Source organism: Engraulis encrasicolus, chromosome 22 (genome assembly GCF_034702125.1).
Source record: "Engraulis encrasicolus isolate BLACKSEA-1 chromosome 22, IST_EnEncr_1.0, whole genome shotgun sequence".
NCBI lineage: Eukaryota > Metazoa > Chordata > Actinopteri > Clupeiformes > Engraulidae > Engraulis > Engraulis encrasicolus.
The window spans coordinates 15,481,997-15,504,739 of NC_085878.1; the positions used below are offsets into that span (position 1 = coordinate 15,481,997).

At 42.0% G+C, this 22,743-nt stretch overlaps 2 protein-coding genes and 1 long non-coding RNA gene across 5 annotated transcripts in view; 1 reads left to right on the plus strand and 2 right to left on the minus strand.

Moving 5' to 3' along the window:
* Positions 1–4,429: 4,429 nt before the first annotated feature.
* On the minus strand, positions 4,430–5,696 carry rxfp3.3a2 (relaxin family peptide receptor 3.3a2). Its single transcript, XM_063189225.1, has one exon. It carries the CDS (start codon positions 5,693–5,695, stop codon positions 4,430–4,432), a length of 1,266 nt encoding a protein of 421 aa, XP_063045295.1. The 5' UTR covers position 5,696.
* Positions 5,697–6,812: 1,116 nt separating this feature from the next.
* The window catches only part of LOC134438588 (A disintegrin and metalloproteinase with thrombospondin motifs 7), a 96,480-nt gene continuing 80,549 nt past the window's right edge, over positions 6,813–22,743 (plus strand). For both annotated transcript variants that reach the window (XM_063188182.1, XM_063188183.1), the window contains exon 1: positions 6,813–7,227. In XM_063188182.1, the coding sequence (XP_063044252.1) occupies positions 7,107–7,227 (121 nt within the window). In that variant the 5' untranslated portion in view covers positions 6,813–7,106. The remainder of the gene's footprint in view (positions 7,228–22,743) is intronic.
* Positions 10,615–14,462, minus strand: LOC134439204 (uncharacterized). 2 transcript variants are annotated; one of them, XR_010032725.1, is made up of 4 exons: positions 14,349–14,461; positions 13,629–13,738; positions 12,355–12,437; positions 10,615–10,791 (listed from the first exon to the last, which is right to left on the minus strand). It is a non-coding gene; the product is annotated as an uncharacterized LOC134439204 (long non-coding RNA). The 2 variants fall into 2 exon arrangements; XR_010032726.1 differs by lacking the exon at positions 10,615–10,791 and adding an exon at positions 11,751–11,782 and having other exon boundaries at positions 14,349–14,462.

Below are 22,743 nucleotides of genomic sequence, written 5' to 3' on the forward strand. Positions count from 1 at the left end.
TGTCAGAGCAATTATCTTTCAAGCTTCAATGCCTGTATTCGTAGTGGATGAAAAATGTTACCCATACCATTCTTAATATTACACATGATGGTCCACTCCTCAAAGCTTTCACAATGCAAATTATGGCCAAATGTTGTGCATTGTCTCAGTTGGCCCTCTATGCATCATCCCTCCACTTGCAGACAAATATCAATTTAAGAATAAAACCTGCACACAGCTGAACGTTTAAACAGTTACAGTAACAGTAATAAATTATACTGTACTCTACTAGTATTAGACACAAACATCATTTTTCAAACTGCAAAAGCTTTTCTCCTGTTGTACATTTGCCTTAAAAACTTGGTGTCATCCACAAACACACGATCGTGCGAGGGAAAATTGGCTAATTATCCCACATGTCGATGCCTAAAAATCCATTCCTGGAAAAGGACAAATATGTCTCCACACTGTCATGAAAAAACTGATTCTTCCCTGAGGCAGAGTACCCTAATGAAGCCACAGGGGGCATTACATGTTAACAAACATCGTCTGTTTTCACAAAGCACAATTCAATGGACAGGCATTGTTATTTTAATGCAATTGATCAGCAGAGGTGCCCAAAGTAAAAGAAAAAAGAAAAACAAAACCTGCCATAGTTTCCTTCCAGCACAATAAACTTCAGTCACTGGTCTACAGTTGCTATAGACTCTGATCGATGTGCCTAAATCTGCCTGGGCTGGATCACATTTGGGCGTTTTATTTTTATTTCATATTTATTTAAGTCGAGCCTCCTCATTAGGCACAATGGAGTAACTGGTATAGCTGCTATGTAATATCATGTATGAGTATTGTATTTACACCTACACAAAAATGTACTTCTATTTTTAATTTGGACACCTCTGTTCATAAATTACTTTGCCATCTGCAAATCTGCATATTTTAAGAAAAAGGCCGTGCAGTTGACAGCAGTGTTGAACTACTGTGAAGCGACCTGTCTTCATGTGGATGACTGCAGTGCCAGGTTCCTTTATAAGTGCAAAAGTAAAGAATGAAAATACTTCATGTGTAACACACAGAGAGTTATCAGAAAACAACATAATCTCATTGTGATTTACTGTGATTGAATTTCCCCTGTATACTAGTAATCCCTTCAAGTCCCTTATCATGACCAGTGGGCTTTATTGCTGTGCTTTGTGATACTGCATTACAAAGCACTGCATTAAAAATAGTCAGCCAGTGGAATATATTTTTCTCATTAGATACTTGCTCATTCTTTTTTATAAAATTACATGTGTCCTCATTACTTGCCATGTCAGACATGGTTGTTGTTGCGCACTTGTTCAATACGTGGTTTCTGAGTGTGTATTCCCAGGAGACTATGAGGTTTCTCATGAAAGATCCCCTCCACAATAATTTGCAAACTTCATAAATGATTCAACTTGCCTGTATGGGAGAATCTCTATCATACAGTGCATATCAACACACCTCTGTGGGTTTTCCATTTCCATTCAATCTCCGAATGCCATGAGGAATGCAGAGAACAGCTGGTGAGTGAGATATTCCAAGGACTCCTCCACAACACCATTAAGTCCCATAGTCGTGCATTTATTTCAAGCAACCAAAGCTTTGATGTTGCATAAGGAAAACAGTAAGTGGCATTTTATATGCATGCCTTTTATATGCGTGCCATATTCTTTGCAGGCATTCAAAATATAACTGCAAAGTAAACTTCTGTTGCCCATTTTTGCCTGTCTGCCTTTGTTGTGCTTTCAAACATTCGTTCGGCTGTTGAAACATCAGCTTGGATGGAACCATGATTGAATTAACCGTATGTTGATTGCCGCAACCTAGTTTAGAGGGCTCACAGCAAGCTTTGCAGAATCTACAGAATCAAGGAGGAAATCTCTTTTTCAATCACATTTAGTGCACTACAATCGTGAAGGCCTATGCATTTAGATTTCTCTACTGTATAACACCTGGCAGTGTTTACGTGAAGGGGCAAGGTGCTACTGTATGTGAAGAGAGTGCAATTTAACTGATCGAAATGGCATGGCCTTAATATCCTTCCAAATCTCATCAGTGTTGTAGGATGGAACATAAAGCAATATTGGATATGAATCTACTCACAACTCGGAATTTCAGTGTGCTCTGTCTGAGGTATAGGCCTAATATATGGTAGGCCTATGTACGTTTTCTTAAATAAATTCTTTGGAGGTTTCATTTGGTGTTAGCTGTAGTGAAAAGAAAGTAAACAAATGTGTGCCTGCAACAAATCAATAGAATTAGGCCTATCACTTACTGTCACTACTGAACTTAAATGTTATGGTACAATACTGTGGGATTCAGCAATGTTTTTTATTGTGTTTTATTGTGTGTTCAAATACATCATCTACAGTTCATCTGTCTTATTGCTTTCTGCCTTTAAACACATTTTTCACTCCAACTCAACTCCAATAGGGGAATAAATATTGGGGCCTAATTATCATTTAAAAAAATACTTGTTTTCTGTCTCTGTCCCACTGCCCACATTATACTACAGGCAGCTGGTGGTGGCGGTGTGGCAAGCTGTTTGAACCAGCTCGATAGTCATATAATCAGAAAAGGAGAGCCCCAGGGAAGGTAAGCAGCAGCTTGATGCTTGATGAGTTTGGTAATGACCTGCAGAGGATCATCATGCCCATGGCAGGGCCCCTGCCTGCTCCCACAGCATTCAGTATCTTATCAAAGGAGAAAATCCCTAACTTCAAAAGTAATCTCACCGCATCAGAGCGAGGAGGATGGCACTGTGTTATTTCTGTGTGCAAAGACGCTTGATTGTTTTATTCAGGTTACCGCATTTACACTTGTCATTCACTTGTGTTATGTCACCTCTCAGCACATTTGCTTTTATCATCTTAATGATATAAGTGTTGTGAACTGATACAACATCAGCCTATAGAAGGCTTTATTGCAAAAAATGGCAGATTTTTTTTTTTTTAAACATGGGTTGTACCCATCAGGCCATAGCAATACAATTTTCCTAGTATGACTTGTGCATATGAAGAAAGTGACAATAAAAGCTGATTTGATTTGACTAAAAGCTTTTAAATGTTGCCTACAGAGTGGGCCTTGTTTCTTTTTTCCTTTCCTTTGACCATTTCTGGAATAACAGAGCAGCTTTACTTGACAAATGGCAATTAAAAAATGTCTTTGACATACCGTAATATAGCCATAATGGCACTCCACAGAGGCAGGACAGCCCAATATGAAAAAGCTGCTCAGTGGGAGTGCGTTGCGGTGCTCTTAATACAAGCTGCTCCTTGTAAAAATGGATGAAATACATGACTTACCTGTGCTGTGAGTTGATCACAATGAAATGCAGACTGCATGAATAAACACAAAGGCTGACTGTAAAGCTGTCCTTGCATTGGTCCCACCTGTTGGTCTCGACAGAGAGTGGAATTACTTTTGCATTATTATTGGGGCTATTATTTGATGATTCTTCAGTCTAACTTCTTTTATCTCTTTTGACACTTATATGATAATATTTTGGGTTAAGGTTGCATATAGTCAAAAAGAAAATATAGACATAGACCTTCCAACAAATCTATAAAACATAGCGTACCAGTCCCCCCCTGTTAGGGTTCAAGTGTTTTTGATGTGTGGCCAATTAACTTCACCCATAGACAGTAGAGTTCACCTCGCTGGGAGCGGATGAGTTCTGCCTTCAGCACCACAGCTGTCAATCAAAAACTGATGCAGTAACAGGAACATCAATTCTTTATTCCCAGAGTGACTTACCAATATTCAGAGATCCTTTTCACAAATCTATGAAGTATAATGATTCAAAGCATCCGCACTGTACTGGTTCATAAATGTGCAGTCTTTTTGTTGATAAGCAGGCCTACATTATATGCAATCATTCAATTGCAATCTTTGCTCTGCCACAGTCAATCACTCGACTCAAATGATAAGCTATATGAACTGAGATAAGTCATACAGACAGCTTGTGCATAATATGGTCATTTAAAACATCTGACACATTGCACATTGTGGCACACCATGTTGACAAGGCAGGCTTTCTTCACCATGTAAGGCAATACACGCCCACTCTAAATAAATAAAATTGCATATTAACATTTCTTTCAACAGAACAAATGACATTCTACAGTACCCTGTTTCTTTGCTCACAGAAAAAACACAACACGAAACCTATTTCAAATATACCAAATAGGCTACATAAAAAACGTTTTTATACATTCTCAGTCATATTTTTTCTTTAAAATATGGTTAAGTTACAAAAAAAACATCAACAGGTAGCCTATATGTATGTCGTCGTGGGATGCATCCAACACATTTCAAAGACAATACAGCAGAATGACGTTGGTTTTTAACATTGTCTCTTCACAAACAGAGCCAGAATCACAATGTTTGGCTATGCGTAAAACTTAATGTATTTCCTTTAAAAGCTCTAGGGACCTTGAAGTGCGTCTGCATTGTAGTTCGAGGTGGGTTCATCTGTAGGTTTGTAGCTGGCTAGAGAAAATGGTTTCTCAATAACAGAGAGTTCACATTTATCCGTATCAAGCATATTGAGTGGAATAACACTGCGAGCGTCCTCCCTCTCTGGTTTCATTGCTGTGGAGAACGTGCGTAATTTACAAGTCGAAGCCATGACTGGCGAGGGCGCGTGCCAGAACAAATTCTTCAGCATTTTCCTGAATTCGCGTCGCATTAAACAGTATATGACTGGATTCAAACAACTATTTACATGAGCCAGGCATATCGTTACGGGGTGAACATAAGTGTGCATAATATAATAAGATCTATCCCAATACGCAGCGTTCAGTTTCACCAAAACACCCCAAAATGTTATTGCGTGATTGGGCATCCAGCAAAGAAAAAATGACAGCACCACAATGGTCACTGACTTAGTAACTTTTGAACGTCTTCCAGTATTATTGTTGTTCATACTCCTCTTCCGAATGAACCTTAAAAGCATCAAATAACAAACTGACAATATGAGCATTGGCAGAATGAAAGCGATGAGGATTTTTTGGAGATGGTAAATGGCCAGCCAGCGTTGTCCATCTGGGAATTTTAATAAGCACAGTTTTTCCCCGGCAATAGTTTTTACTCTGGCAAAAATAGTTGTAGGTGCTGTGGCCACAGTTGCCAAAATCCATAATACTGCGCTGACCCACTTGACAGAAAACATCCTATGCCGTGTGCGATTCCGCAGTGCAGACGCAACAGACCAGTAACGGGTGATGCTCATGGCAGTCAAGAAGAACACACTTGCGTACATGTTCATAACAGTAATTGAAAGGATAATTTTGCACATGGCATCGCCAAACGGCCAGCTGAAGTCTAAGGCAGTGTCCACCGCCCAAAACGGAAGCGTGAGTACAAACTGAAAGTCAGTAACAGCTAAGTTAATGACGAAAAAGTTAATGCTGGATTTCTTTCTGCCATGTCTTAACTTCATGAGAAAAAATACCAACAGGTTTCCAACCAGACCCACCGCGCACACCACAGAATAAACAACGGAAATAATTATCCTAAGGATTGGGCTACTGTCTGCTGGCACATCTATGTCGTCCAGGCTGTTGAATTGGTGATCCCCCAGAGTTTTGTTATACGGTCCGTTTCCCGTCAGGTTAAGCATCTCCTCCATCCTTTCAGTCAGCGCGGTGACAGGTGCTCTCATCAGCACCGGTCCGTTTAATGTTTGCATATCACCAAGTGGGCACCCTAAATCAAACAAATCAAAACATATATTTGTTGAAAGTCAGTTTATCCTCCACTATTTATTTAAAAAAGAAAACGGTTCGTAGCTGTACAGATGGAACATTATGCTGTACAAGGGCAGTCACCCTTCCACTTAACTGTTACGCTCTGCTTGATCCAGAGTTTTATACTGGACTCGTTCCACGCTCCCGCCTTAGGTGAGATAGCATTGGAGAAAGTTCTGATTGACAGTGTGTTTTGATTATTCAGCTGCTGCCGTTCTATCTGTCCAGAGCGTGAACCGAGCTTATACCAATGTCATGTCTTAGATTTCCGAAATTAAATACAAAAATATCCGTGTTGTAGCCAATTCTAATTTATCGCTTTTGACGCGATTTACGTCTCAGAAGAAGAGTAAAACCAAACACTTGTGGTGATATTTAAACCGATATGTATGCTATGTGCATGAATGTCCAGCAGAGGATGCACAAGCTGAGGTTATTGACACCCAGGCTCTAGTGAACTTCACTTAAGAGCTTCATAGTGATATCGCTCCAGACTAGGCAATGTAATGCTGTGCAATTTCCTCATCGTGGCAAAATCTGATATGGCATACATACATGTACAGGACGTCGATTTAAAATAACAATGTTAGGGCCTACATAAAGAATCATTCTGAAGCGTTCCATTACCAAGGCTGGAACACCCTATTACACAGTAATTTAACAGCCCTACACATGAAGCGTCAAATGCATGGTCTCTTCATGTAGCCAAAAACAACACAGACAGACACAGCAGCCCAGAGTTCCCCTTTCGCACCATGAACTAGGTGTGATAACCATTTAGCCATGTGCGTTATCTTTCTTTGATCCAATCAATGAATTAAAAATATCAAATTCACGAGGTCATCGAGAAATATCTCTCGGACGCACTTCGCGTTTGAAATCATCCACCAGTGACATAGGGGGACAAAGGGACCCTTTATGCCATTCTTCTTTCAACTTTCCACAGTGAGAGGCGCGTTCTTCGGGTCCTCCCACCGTCTCTATCGCAGAGGGCGGTTCTATCACAAAGTTTGGGTTTGTAGAAGAAAACTTTTTCTCTGTGCTGAGAGCCGACACAGATGCCGCGGACTGAGATGCAGTATGCCTTGTTAACCAACCTTCACAAGAGCAGTTTATGTACAAGACATGAGGTTCTCAGTTCAGCAGAGAGCGCGAGGAATGGTCCCTACACGTGTGAATTCCAGAACGCTCATTATGAATTTGTATGACTTTTCTTTACAGTTAAGATGATACAAACGGTTAACCCAGACACACAATGCATTTAACAATGCATTTGAAATAGAAAACTAAAATGACTGTCGTTACAGCAGGGGGACAAACTAGATAAGCGGTTACGGTGTTCGCATTTACAACATGATGCTGTATGCGTATTGTGGAGTCCACATGCTTCTACGAGCAACTTCTTTACACCTAATAGTCACAGCTGGAGTGCTTGTAATGCTTGAAAACACATGTGGATTTGTTCAAGGATCAGGTGAGCATTTTTTGTAATGATTTTTGGAGGGTGGTAGGTCATTTGGATGGAAGAAATGGCATGTTGTTGAACTTTTGCCCCGAGACACTTCAAAGTGCTTGTGTGTTGTTGTTTCGTCTATTGATTGATGCATTTGTGTGGAAATGGGTCATTACAACCTCAGCATGAACCTGAACTAAGGTTACGGTATGGGCGTGGCCTAAGCAATGCTGCTGTTGCAGAGTTGTGGTTGCAGAATCAGTCCGGACTCCGGTATAGCCTACCACTACCAGTTTGGAAGATTTTTGTAGCCTACTGTATGCATGTAGTCTATGCAGCATGTATGTATCCTATGTACCAGTATGACAGTATTCTAATTGCACAGTGTGTGTGTGTGTGTGTGTGTGTGTGTGTGTGTGTGTGTGTGTGTGTGTGTGTGTGTGTGTGCGCGCGCGCAGTGAACATATCTTTATCAATATTCGAATGTTCTGAAACTGCACATTTGTGTGTGTTGTGCATGCGTTGTGAGTGAATGTGTCAGAGAAGGACTGTACATTCATTTTTCACTGTGTGTGTGTGTGTGTGTGTGTGTGTGTGTGTGTGTGTGTGTGTGTGTGTGTGTGTGTGTGTGTGTGAGAGAGAGAGAGAGAGAGAGAGAGAGAGAGAGAGAGAGAGAGAGAGAGAGATGCTGATTAGAGAGATTATTGTTAATGTCTTGTTTATATATTTTAGTTTAACTGCACATTGGAGACTGGCTGGTCAAACGCAATTTCAAACTTCCGTTCTAACACTGTTACATAGATTTTTGACCATAAAGTACACTTGTGGCTTGACTTGACTTTTGACTATGTAGGCTGTGTAACATACCATATAGGGTGAACTAAGGTAATTTGGGACATCAGCCAAATTGGGACAAATAAGGTTTTGGGTTGTTTTCTTTCTAAATATTAGCAGCCAATCACAAAATGGGATGTAATATTGTTACTGCAACTGTCATGTATAAGGAACAATAATTTTATTTGGTGTTAAGTATCATAAAAGAAATGAGCAAAGGTTTGAAGTGACAGTGGATCCAACACTTGTCAGTTTAGCTAGCTGACATGTCGATTATGCTATCAGATCATAAGGATATTATGGCTGAATTAGTGATTATATGGTACAAAATATGATAGAAATATATGTTGTTTTACTAAAGGTTTAACTCAATATCAAAACATTTACACATTTGTCTTTACTTTATTAAGGAGACATACTTTTAGTAAGTATAGTGGAGTGAGCTAATTTGGGACAATATTTTAAGCTAAAATGGGACAGTTTTCTCATAGCAACAGAATGGGCTTCTGTTAGCTGTTAGCATAACATATTAGCACGCCATAGGCCTGTATTGTAATATGCATCCCACATGCTAATGGCCATGGCCACAGTCACACATGCCATACTCCTTCAATATTCTCTTGAAATGGAAATGTTTCAGGGATGTTATATCATTTTTTAAATAGTTAAGATCCTAGTCTACTGTTAACAAGAGAAAAACGATATTATTCTTCAGTTTGTGCAAAAATAATGATAATCAAACAGACTGTCCCATTTTACATTAAAGAGTGTCCCAAATTGCCATAGCATTTTCTCACAACGAAGTTGGTGGCTCACTGTCTTTAAATGTTAATATATTATAAAATATCATACTTCAAAAACTAATTCCTACATGGAAATGTACCCAAGACCCATATGAAGACATACAATTACTAAATGTTGGTGTATTTTAAACTTAAAGTGGGTTTTTTTTGCGATCTACCAAAAGTGTCCCAATTTACCATAGTTCACCCTACTAGACTCATAGCCGTGTAATCCAAGTGTAATCCAGGTCACCCTGCACACACACAGGCGCGGTTCTGGCATAGAGGCGTTGCTAGGCAACCGCCTTAGGCCCCGCCTTAGCCCCCCAAATTTAGGGGCCCCTGTCGGCACCTTACCTGTCGCTTCTGCCTTATCTGTCGCTCTTGTCACCTGATTGGCTGAAATGAACGATCCATGTTTTAGAGGCTGTCCGGGTTATCGCCTGTTCATAAACAATCGTATTTTAAGTTTTCCTGGCAGACTGTTCGTTTTTATTTAAAAACAAAGCACCGTGAAGCAGAACATTAACATTGAAATCGCGTCGCATTCATCCATCTTGATGTACTGAAATGAATTTCGACACAGGCTTGTTATACCCCCTGATTTACTGTTTACTGCTAAGCTAATGTATCACGTCGTGTAACACACGACTACCGGTACATTAAGTTTATATTGGCCGCGAAATATTTTACATCTGTAAGTTAATACAGTGTACTATTTTACATCTATAACCTATCTATAGCCTACTATTTCCACGATCTGCTTACCTTGATCCCCACAGATACCACGCAAAACGCTAAAATACGAGGGAATGCACTCATTGATATTGCTAATGACAGACTGAGTGACTGGATTACATTAACTTGCTTTTCGTTTTTACCTGGTAACAATTCTATAATAATTATATTCTCTATAACATATCAAGGTTAAAATGCAACTAAGTAGAAGCTTGCAGTATTGGCAGGCAGTAGCCTATTTGAACAGTCTCAGCCATGCAACTGAGAAGAGGTTTTGCTACACAAAGATTATAAAAGAAAACTACCCCCTTATACACTGCATACCCCTAGACACACAGCATACTTGAATAAAAATAACATTTTGTTAAACAGGTGCATGAGTAAGGGACAGCTCTTCCACATACCCATGTCATTGTAATGGGGGCAGGCGTTTGTTTACATTTCAAAAAAACATCTTCATTTATTCCCAATAACATTCAAAAGGTTATGCAACATCAGCAGACAACTAGCAAACAGACAGTGATACCTTTTGGGATAGTATTTGGATTAGGACTATGTTAAGAAGGTTTTTAATGCAATCAAAGTCTGCCCCATTAGAGTAGCTCAGATCTCAGAAAGAGCTGAGTCAAAAAATGCCAGCATCACCGGGTACTGACAAGTCAAGGGTAGCATGAGCTATACAACAGCATATTGAAATTGGCAGAAGCTATCTTTTAAGAGGCAAATGGTTGAGTAATCCAGTGCCACTTTGATGTTATGGGCATTCTAATTTACCAGAAATCACCAGACATAACCTTACATTCATTTTCAATGTTTTTGTTTTTTTGTTTTTTCCGGTGGCCCAAAATTGATGCAATGCCGCTGCCCATTGACTTCAATGGTGCGACACCTTCCATTCTAACACACATTGAGACACACTGCCATGCAAAGCAAGTAAGAGTGTGGGGAGATATAATCACAAACAGTAACTACATTCCTGTCCTGATGCATCTGCCAGATGGCAATCTAGCAAAGAACTTGTGCCGAGGGTGCAGTAACACATGGAGAACAATGATGTGATGCAGTATGTGATGGTTTATTAGCAGTTTTGTGGTTGTAGTGTCTTCTACAGGGTTCACAAGAAGTGTAGATTTTGCAGAGGTGTTGGTGACCCATGACTGGTCCTGGATGGTGCACCACCTTCACCGAATCTCCCCTGATGCTGATGAGTTGGACATGCTGGAAATGTCATCTAAAGTTTGGCAAAGAGAGAAGATTAGAGGAGAGTGCGTGCGTGTGTGTGTGTTATTAACCCATTTTAGCCTGATGCTGCATACACGATGCATTGTCCAAGGCGCCTGAAGTGACATGGGTGCATTCCAATATGCAGACTCCTGTCCATTCTCATGCAAGATGATGCAACTAATTTCACGTTTTTATGTGCCTCAGAGGCTGAGCAAGTTAGGCAAAAAGTATGGAATCACCTGTCGTGGAGGATGTTCATTCAGTCATTTTTATTTTTAAGAAATATGATGGATCACAGACCCGACTCAGAACTGAACTCATTTCAAAGGGCAACTGTCTGGCCTTAAGAAACACCAAAAGAAATCATGAAAAGTAATTCCGTTAGTAAGAAAGAGTTACTTTTTTTAGAGCATGCATAGGGGAAAAAAATATGGAATCACTCAGCTCTGAGGAAAAAAATATGGAATCATGAAAAACAAACACACAAACAAGCACTTCAAAAACTTTTTCTGGATTTTGGAACAACGTACAGCCTCGGAGTAATAGTATTAATGAGAAAAAAACGGTATCCTTCATCAATTTGGCTTCAAATGTCTCTGATTACAGTGACAGAACATCTTTACAGGTTGGGACCTTGCCATTGACCATTTAAAAGTGATACTGTCCCATTTTTTGAAATAAGCTCATATTACACACCCCCTTGAGTTAAATAACTGACGTTTACCTTTCTCCTGTACTTTCAACCGTTCTTTGAGAATGGCAGTGCAAATTTTACCTCCGAGCTAGCAGTTAACATGGACTCCTATGAGACCAGTTAGCCGCCAGCTGAAATGAGTTCAGTTCTGAGTCGGGTCTGTGATCCATCATATTTCTAAAAAATAAAAACGACTGAATGAACATCCTCCACGACAGGTGATTCCATACTTTTTGCCAGGGGCTGTATATGGGTTGTAATAACCAACCTACCATAGAGCACATTTGTTGTTAAGTGTAGAAGCCTGGCAAATAAAGACAGGAATAAGTCGGTCTCAGTATCACTATGCAACTACATTCACAATGTAATATGTTGGTTTAGTTGAATTCTGTCCATCACAATGTAATATTATGGTTTACATTTAGGCATACAACTTTCACAATGCCATATTAGTTACATTTAGTGTCCTATTTGGTAAGGACATGTACAAGTGATGTAGGCTGTACAGCAGGGGTGGGCAACTTTCATTATAAGGTGGGCCAACATTTTTAATTACCACAATCAGTGGGCCACATCACCACGCACTTGAGAGAATTTACAAAAGGATACTTCACTTTTTCTTTATTTATACCTGAATGCTTACACTATTGATTTATAGGGGGTTAAAAACTGTCCTTTGTCTTTTTTTTTTTAAGTGAGAAGTTGGGCTGCATGTGGCGCCCGAGCCTCCAGTTGCCCATCCCTGCTGTACAGTATGCTAACAGAAAGGCTCTCATAGTATTTCAAATAATGGTCTATATAAAAACTGGTTATAATAGGTACAGTGCAGCATAAACAGGGTTGAGGGGGTGGTTTATTTTATTTCGTTGTACCTACCGAGTTGTTTAGCCAATGTCTGTGTGACACGTTCATGCTGCCACCTCCACAGCATCCTCTTCACAACCGCAGGGGCAAAACACCTGAAAACATAATAATGTAATCCTTTTTCAGTCCAAGATATAGACTAGAAAATGAGTGACAGCATCAATCAGATATGCAAGTGTAGTGGACCCCCCATTTTTGGCTTTTTGTTATTCCCTTATTCTCACTCCCTGTCTTTTTGTTGTCCTGTCAGAAGTTGTCTTTTAGTTTAATTATGCTTTTGCACGTTTTCGCCAATAGATGGCATCATAGGACCAGCAATGAGTGCAGAGACCCTCTCTGGTGCAGTAGCCGGGTCTTTCTCAAATGCAAGGCCAGTGTCCTTCCAAGTGTGTCAGCATAATTAGTCACGCCCAGTGATTGAATATTTTTTGGTGAACTCTACAGAATATCCAATCACTGGGTATGACTAATAAAGGGTATCCAATCACTGGGCGTGCCTAATTAGGCTGATACACTTGGAAGGACACTGGCCTTGCATTTGAGAAAGACCTTGACTTCGGTCACATAAAGCAGTGTTTCCCAACCTTTTTTGTCTCATGTACCCCCTGAGCCTTTTCGTTGTGCCATGAGTACCCCCTAACTCATGTTTTACATCACTTTTTCTATTGCAGTGTGACTATACTGCATGTATTTGTTAAAATTAAAATTTTCCAAGTACCCCCTGCAGTGTGCTCGCGTACCCCTAGTGGTACACGTACCCCTGGTTGGGAAACATGGACATAAAGAACGAAACGTGGAAGTGACAGGCTTTGTTATGATACAGAAGTAGGCCAGTGACAATGGCCTCACAATTTGGAGACACCCCAAACGGAGGTAGAACAAAACCCAAGAGAAGTCACATTTTGGGTGCTTTTTTTTGTTTGGAGGTGCATATGAAAATGTGTAAAAATTTTAGGCTTAGCATTAAAATCATTTTGGCCAAGAACCATTTTCATGTATGGGACACCCTAGAGATGAGGAAAAACATTATTGGGTTTTGTTCTACCTCCGGTTGGGGTATCTCGAAAACGAAGGCCTTTTTGGGTCCATTGTCACTAGCCTAAAGGCAGCGGTGTCAGCTGTTCAGTTATGCTGAGGAAAATGTAAATAAACAACGAACTCTACACACTTGAGGACCTTATTCATTAAGTGTGCAACATAAGCATTCACACAATAATGCCACCAGGTCACATTTAAGATTTAATTAGGAGTATTTTGTTATGGATCTTATGTAGTGATAGACTTACCATTTCTTGTTATGGCATATCTGGCCTATTCCCAAGAGAAGGCTGATGTCCCTGTCTGTTGATCTGATTTTGACGTCGGCAAGATGCTTCGTGTTGTCTGGGTTTCAAACCTAGTGGTGAAATGACAAGGGATTTTATGTAAACAAAATGCTTATTTCAGTAAGTGTACATACAGTAAACAGATCTAAGAAGTTCCCAGAGCACCCTACGATAGCTGGCATGGTTGACACAAAGAGCAAAATTGTCCCAAGATTGTCTTCCAAACAATTCCACTCCAAACATTTTCCTTCTGAAATAAACAATGTCCATATCCAATCAAACCTAAGTTGGCAGCTATCTCGTCAGGTCGGCCTTACCATAGACACATCTGTGGCCCGTAAATTTACAATCTCAAACGTCATCGCCATATAAGCCATGGCACAACACAAGCGTTTATTTTTATAATAAACAAGATATCTCGGCACGTTTGCGCTAGTTATCTGAACACTGATTGTTAACGAATATCCGAAATAGTGTAGAGCTAGCTGCCATTTATGTTATGCTAGCTAGGGTCAAGTCATCTCATCCAAACTAGCCACAGTAAGGGCGAAATTACGCTTCAAATGAACGGGAATGACTCAAAACATTAGAAATATATTGTTAGAATGTACCGTATACAATGTTAGTCTGTGAGGTTAAATAGTTTTCTTACATATATATTTTTATATCCCAGTTACGTACCTTATCTTCTGCATGAATCGAGGCCTCCTGTTTCATTGGCACGAACTGAACGAAAAATCCTGTCAGGGAGCGGAGCAGTTAACCGCAGCCTTTTGTTTACAGTTGTTACCAGGGCAACGCAGCTAGGACCCCAAAGCGACAGGTAAGGCAGAAGCGACAGATAAGGTGCCGACAGCCCCCTCTGATTGGGAGCGGAAAATTTCACATAGTAATTGGGGCCCCTTTGGACAGTAATTCACAAATAAATGGTAATTTTCATAAATAATGCATTTTGTATGTTTAAATTGGAAATAAGAGCAACACAATACATTACAAACAAATACAGATCCCGTGCACACCCCTCTCTTTCATGTTAAAATGGAATATTCCATCCATGCATGCCATGTGCGCGAGACGAGTTCCAAAACATTCGCTACGTTCCCACACAACATGCCTGCGCATATCTGCACCGCTCAAATGCGCACAATGCGTAATTACGGCGCATTCGGAACGCACTGTGAGTGCGCATTGCTGCCCATATATGCGCAGCGGGTCCCTCCGCGAACGCGCTGAAGAGGGAAGCGACTCAAGCGAGGTGACTGACATTTCTAGGTGGTGAACAGACATGCAAGTTTTGTGCTTTCCTGAATATGGATAACACTGTGTGTAAATGTTTTAAAACTCCAACATCGGTAACTTTGGATAACCCACGACATGACATGTTAGAAGCCTGGACTATCTCCGTGGAATCGGACAGCGACAAGGGAAACGGTGCCCTACACTGTAGCACTAGCAGGTCAACTACTGTGGCTATCCCCACTGATGGATCTGTGAATGGCCGCGGCACTGATAACCCCAAGTTTTGTTGAATGAATACCTCGTGAGATATTTTGTTTCAAAAAGGCGTTACTTTTCCTCTAGATGTGAACTGGAATTGGCTCGAGTAAGTTATTCCATTGAAAAGGACACAGCCTTTAAGCGCTTGCAGACGATGCATCGGTTACTGTATCATCAGACAACCTTCTCAATCTCTCTGAAATGATTTCAGAAACATGCTGCTGTCGAAATTTGAAAGGCTTAAACAAGCATGCAGCTTTCAAGGAACATTCTGTAACTTGGTGCGATGTGGCGAGATTTAGAACATCGCAGAATTAGCTGACATGTCAGCCATAGCTCCAGTAGATATGCTGGAGTTTTTAATAATGAACTGCGTTACGTGGCGATATTGCTGGCTAGTTCTGGATGCTAACAGGAGGTGATGTGGAAGTTCAGCCTGGAGAAACGCCGACGTGATTGACAAAAGACAGCGCACTCTACTCATAGTAAGTCACATTGACTGTGTGTGTGTGTGTGTGCGCGCGCGCTTGTGTGTGTAATGGGAACTATTGCTACTACTATGCCTCAGTTGGTTGGTTTGGAATTCACCCGCCGTGGTGTTTTGTTTTGTAGCCAATTCAGTTTGAGATGCTTGCTGCTCGCCGTCCAATACCTCATGTGCACACGCAGTTGGTGGTGTGGCGGTGGTGGCATTTGGGCAAAATGATACACTGCAATCTTACTGTCTATTTTTATTTGTGTCGTTGAACTTTGATCTGTGTTTGGATTCCCTGATTGACGCTCCCAACGCAGGACGCTCCCCTGTCGGCTCGCTCCCACTAGCCAGACTATCGGCCCCACCGCCATATAACGGAGCTAGTTATCTTTTTGATGTTAGTTTTTTGTTTCTAACTCTAAACCTAACCCTAACCTTAACCCTAAACCTAACCCTAACCCTAAACCTAACCCTAAATTGCTTGTATGTGGCAGTGTATGATAATACGTGAAGGTGAAATATAATCGGGTGGGACTACACGTCCGGGAGTGATAGAAACACCTGGGACTACACGTCCGGGAGCGATCTCAGTTGGGAGTGTCCATCTACCACCGTGTGTTTGCCACTGCAATGGTCTGGGTAGAGAGAGAGAGAGAGAGAGAGAGAGAGAGAGAGAGAGAGAGAGAGAGAGAGAGAGAGAGAGAGGCCTTTGATGCCCATGTGTAATTGATTGATGTGCATGTGAAGATTGCAATGTTGAATATGTCAACATTGAATGCTGTCTAAATGTCTAAAGCAAAACTTGGCCCAAGCACATTATGTTCAGGAGGTCTTCTGACTGTTGTAGAGAGCTTAGTTTTTGAAATGTATATCTGTGATACAGAAGATGCTGTGAGCTAAGCATCTCTAAGCAAGCCTATTAGGCTATTATTATTATTTTTCAAGGGGGGGGGGTACACACTTGGGTGGGCCGGTGGGCCGATGGGCCCCCTAGCTAACTTCGCCTTAGGCCCCCAAATTGCTAAGTCCGCCACTGCACACACACACACACACACACACACACACACACACACACACACACACACACACACACACACACACACACACACACACACACAAATGTGCCGTTTCAGAACATTCGAATACTGATAAAGATGTACATTACACACGTGCATGCACGCGCACACACACACACACACACACACACACACACACACACACACACACACAATGTTTAATTAGAATACTGACAATTATTACACAAAAATGTAAAAAAAAGTTAAATTTTTAAGGATTTTATTCATTACCTGTATATATCATCGATAAGTTTAGTGTTTTAGCATTCGGACAGGTATGAAATGCATGTTTTCCAGTATTCAGGGTAGCTTTTTAAAATATGTTATGGTATTATTTCAAGTTTTTTAGTAGCCTACAACATTTATCCACAGCATGTTAATTTATTAGGACATACAATGTGTAGCTATTTTGCATCATGATTAAACATATCATTTTCCTGGGACACAAAAGGCACCGATTTCGTAGAATGGCCCATTAATCTACCACCTTTTAAACCCCTGTTATTTTCTCAAGAAATCAATAGTATTTGTTTTTTTTACATTTCGGTACCTCTATGTGTAAGACTCTTGGGCTTGGGAATGGCAAGGACTTGCTTAACATTTATGTCAAGATTTCCACTCCTCCTTCTAGCTGTTTGGCTGAGGAGATAACCACTTCATTAAGATTGACAGCTGCACACAGACTACTGCACTGCCACTGCCTGACCGGTGTAATGCCAGCTTGCAGTAGTCCGCATAGTCAGCATATCCCCCCAGAAGCCTCATAGGGATTGCAACCGAGTTAATGACCTTTAGTTCACTTACTGTGCGTCTGGTTTTAGCCAAGGCTATAAATGCTATGATGCTATTCTGTTGGGCTTGCATAGCCTACATGATGTGTATCTGTTGGGCTTGCATAGCCTACATGATGTGTATCAATCTGTCCCTATCAAATAAACCAAACTGAACTGAGGTGGTAAGTTCGAGCCTCAGGGGGCAAACTGTGCAGGGTGACCTGGATTACACTTGGATACACTAGCTATGAATCTAGTATATTTTATTCATTCTTTTATTACCTGACCTCCTAGAAGGGGTGGAACAGGTATCACAAAGAGTTTGTCTGCCTGTCTGTCTGTCTGTCTGTCTGTGTGTCCACCTGTCAGTGTTTTGGTTGTTCTTGGAGTGGTGCCAGGTTGACATCTTTGATTGTTCTTGTCAATTGTGTACTTACAGTATATCACGAAAGTGAATACACCCCTCACAGTTTTGCAGATTTTTGAGTATATCATTTCATAGGAAAGCATTACAGAAATTTCACTTTGACACAATGATTAGTGACCTTTTAACAACATATTTAACCGCTTAAATTTCTTGTTCACTCAGAAAAAAACAAAATACAGCCATTAATGTTTGAACATGTACTCACAAAAGTGAGTACACCCCAGATTAAAATCCGGTAGAGAAGGAGCTATGTTGGCTCGAATCGTCTTCGAAATGAAACGAAATGAAAAGGGATGACAAGGGAGGTCATCAGTGTGCGTTTCAACACCATCGAAAGCAAATTTGTTTATCTTGGTCTCTTCAGATCACACGACATGGTTCCAGTGATCCATATCCTTGGTCTGTTCATCTCTCTTGAGACCAAGATACACAAATTTGCTTTAGATGGTGTCAAGCATGTGTGGTGGTAAACAAGTGAGTTTTACAAAAAAAGGTGTATCCTCTCAATAGCCAAGCATGGTAGTGGGACTGACATGGTTTGGGGATGCATGAATGCTGTCAACATTGGCAATCTGAAATACACCTACAAGAAACATGCATGTCAACATGCACTGTGACTGAAGCAGATTACAAGTCAAGTCAAGTAGGTTTTATTGTCAATTTCTTTACATGCACTGGTCATACAAAGAATTTGAAATTACATTTCTTGCTTTCCCATTAGACATAGACTAATCTAGGTAAGGACATAGACAGTATAGACATAGACAGTACTTATACATGGACTTAAGACAGTATGGACATAGACAGTGCTCATACAGACATTTAAAGTGCAAGACTGGACAACAGAAGACTTGTAGAGGACATACATTAAGAGGTATCTGTTGTGCTTTTGTGCTTTTCCTAAAAAAAAGTCCTTTATAGCGTTCTGACATGGTAATAGTAGCATTTTGAAGAAAATAAATATTAAAAAAGGTCTGTCAAGTACACCAGCAGCAGTGTGTGTGTGTGTGTGTGTGTGTGTGTGTGTGTGTGTGTATGTGTGTGTATGTGTTTAGTGCAGGTAGAAGGTGCGGTGTGCGTCTTGTGTGTGTGTGTGTGTGTGTGTGTGTGTGTGTGTGTGTGTGTGTGTGTGTGTGTGTGGTGTGTGTGGTGTGTCAGTGTGTGTATGTTTGGGTTTAGTGCAGAAAGTGCAGTGTGCTTGTGTGTGTGGGAGGTGTGTGTGTGTGTGTGTGTGTGTGTGTGTGGTGTGTGTGTGTGTGTGTGTGTGTGTGTGTGTGTGTGCATGTTTTGAGTTAGTGCAGGTTGAAAGTTCAGTCACGAGTATAGTAGTGCAGGTGGAATGTTCAGTCGCAGATATGGTGTGGGGGGATGGGGGGGGGGGGGGGTTGTCAGTGGCCTTGCTGGCTAGAGGCTGACAGTGGAGGGAGAGTGGGTTGAGTGTTCAGCATCTTGATCGCTTGGTGCATTGTGCTGCTCGCCAGCCTGGTGGTACGGGAACGGAGGCGCCTGTACCTCTTTCCAGAGGGCAGGAGGCTGAGCAGTTTGTGTGCAGGGTGGCTTGTGTCTTTGATGATCATCAGTGCTTTCCGGTGTAAATGTCCTGCAGGGAGGGGAGTGGTACTCCAATGATCTTCTTCGCTGTGTTCACAACACGCTGGAGTGTCTTCCTGTTTTTCTCCGTGCAGCTTCCTCCCCACACTGTGATGCAGTTGGACACGACGCTCTCTATGGTTCCTCTGTAGAATGTTGTCATGATGGAGGGTGTAGCACTTGCCTTCTTTAGTTTGCGCAGGAAGTAGAGACGTTGATGGGCCTTCTTCGCCAGTGATGTAGTGTTGGTGGTCCAAGAGAGGTCGTCGCTGATGTGCACTCCAAGGAACTTGGTGCTGCTCACTCTCTCCACAGCATCGCCGTCGATGGTCAGTGGTGGCAGTTGTTTTTGGACCCTTTGGAAGTTGACAACAATCTGGTCTTGTTGACATTCAGCAGGAGGTTGTTGTCTTTGCACCATCTGGCCAGCAGGTCTACTTCTTCTCTGTAGTGAGTCTCATCGCCCTTGGTGATGAGGCCCACCAGTGTTGTATCATCCGCAAACTTCACTAGATGGTTAGTGCTGTGGGTCGTTGTGCAGTCGTGTGTCAGCAGCGTGAAAAGCAGGGGGCTGAGAACACAACCTTGCGGAGCCCCCTGCTCAGGGTCAGGGTGCTCGAGGTGTTGTTCCCTACCCGTACTGCTTGTGGTCTTTGCATCAGGAAGTCCAGCAGCCAGTTGCAGAGGGAGGTGCTGAAACCTAGTTTGTCCAGTTTTCTGATGAGTTGTTGTGGTATTATGGTATTGAATGCTGAACTGAAGTCAATGAACAGCATTCTCACATATGAGTCTTTATTGTCCCAGTGGGTGAGGGCTGGATGGAGGGCAGAGCAAATTGCATCCTCCGTGGATCGCTTGGCTCGGTATGCGAACTGGTAGGGGTCTAGGGTGGGGGTAGGGTGGCTTTGATGTGTGACAGGACTAGCCGTTCGAAGCACTTCATGATTATGGGCGTCAGTGCTACAGGACGGTAGTCATTGAAGCATGATGGTGATGATTTCTTCGGCACAGGTATGATGGTAGCAGCTTTGAAAAGTGATGGGATGACTGCTTGCTCCAGAGAGATGTTGAAGATGTCTGTGAAGACATCCTTCAGCTCTTCTGCACAATCCTTCAACACTCGGCCTGGTATGTTGTCTGGGCCAGCTGCTTTGCGTGGGTTGATGGTGGCCAGTGTCCTCTTAACACTGGCAGAGGACAGGTAAAGGGGTTGATCATGGGGGGGGGGGGGAGTTTTCTGTGGGTGAGTGTCATTTTGTGCTTCAAAGCGGGGGCAAAGAAAAAACTGTTCAGGTCGTTTAGCAGAGAGGTGTTGTTGTCACAGCTTCGTGGTGCAGGCTTATAGTCCGTGATGGCCTGTATGCCCTGCCACAGGCTCTGTGCATCTCTGCTGTCTTTGAAGTGTGTTGTTATTTTGTCTGAGTATTCCTTTTTTGCTTTCCTGATGCCCTGGGACAGGTTAGCCCTTGCTGTCTTTAGGCCAGCTACGTCTCCTGCTCTGAAGGCTTTGTCTCTGGCCCTCAGCAGTCGGTGAACGTCTCCTGTGAACCATGGCTTCTGGTTGGCCCTGGTAGTGATGTGTTTTATTTTTGTAACATCATCGATGCATTTTGTGATGTAGGAGGTCACGGTGTCTGTGTACTCCTCAATGTCAATGTGATTGCTGTGGGTGGCAGTTGTTTTGAAAATGTCCCAGTCTGTGGTTTCAAAGCAGTCCTGAAGTCGTGAGATGGCTCCCTCAGGCCATTTTCTCACCTCCTTCTGAACTGGTTTGGTGAGTTTTGCCTTTTGTCTGTAAGCTGGCAGTAGCAGAATTGTCGTGTGGTCTGATGATCCAATGTGGGGGATGGGCTTTGCCTTGTATGCTCTCTTCTGATTTGTGTAAACGAGGTCCAGGGTGTTTTGTTCTCTTGTTGGGAAGTTGACATGTTGATGACATTTTGGAAGTACTGTTTTGAGATTTCCGTGGTTGAAATCTCCCAGTACCACTGTGAAGGCATCTGGGTGTGCATCTTGTTGTTCGCTGATGCCCCGATGCAGCTCGTTCAGTGCCTCGCTTTTGACGCCATTGTTGTTGCTGGGTGGGAGGTAGACGGCGACTAATAGGATAGCGGATATTTCTCTGGGTAAATAAAAGGGTCGGCACTTGATGATCATGAACTCCACTCGTGGAGAGCAGTGCCTCTGTACTACCGTAGCATTATTGCACCAAGCATCATGTGTGTAGACACATATTCCTCCCCCTCGTTTTTTCTCTGCAAGGGCTCTGTCCGCTCGGTGGCACGTTAGTTGTTCCAGTTGTAAAGCCGAATCGGGTATGCCTCGTTCAGCCATGATTCGGTGAACACCGTAACGCAGCAGTTCCTCACGGTTTTGTTCGCTGATCTTAGTAGCCGTATGTCATCCATCTTATTGTCCAGAGATCTGACGTTTGCCAAGAGAATTGATGGTATTGCTGGACGAGTTGGGTTGGCTGCAAGCCGTGTCTCGACGCCACCTCGTTTGCCCCTTTTCCTAATTCTTGAGCATCTTTTTCTGTGTCGGCATAGCGAGGCAGACGGGTCCGATGTAGTCCTATGCCGCCGGAGAATTCCTAGTTCTTCCAGAGTCTTCATTGGTACATCCAATACATTGCTTAAGTTGTCCATTCTTATCTGCAACAGCTGTTGCCGACTGTACGTGCGTTCCGACATATTTTCCGACGATAGACATTTCGAAAGACACATTTTAACACAAATAAACACTGAAAGTTGGGAAAGCAAGGGGCTGCTGCAACCTACGTGCGCCGCCGCCGGAAGTCTTAGACTATATTATGATATTCACCATAGGATTGCATTCAAATCTCACACTAATCTATTTAAGCAAGATCCAGACTCAAAATGTAAAAGTTCAATGCAAAGAAAGGTTGAAACGCACACTGATGACCTCCCTTGTCATCCCTTTTCATTTCGTTTCATTTCGAAGACGATTCGAGCCAACATAGCCCCTTCTCTACCGGATTTTAATCTGGGGTTTAGGCCTACTCACTTTTGTGGGTACATGTTCAAACATTAATGACTGTATTTAGATTTTTTGTGAGTGAACAACAAATTTAAGCGGTTAAATATGTTGTTAAAAGGTCACTAATCATTGTGTCAAAGTGAAATTTCTGTAATTCTTTCCTATGAAAAGATATACTCAAAAATCTGCAAAACTGTGAGGGGTGTATTCACTTTCGTGATATACTGTACCTTACCAG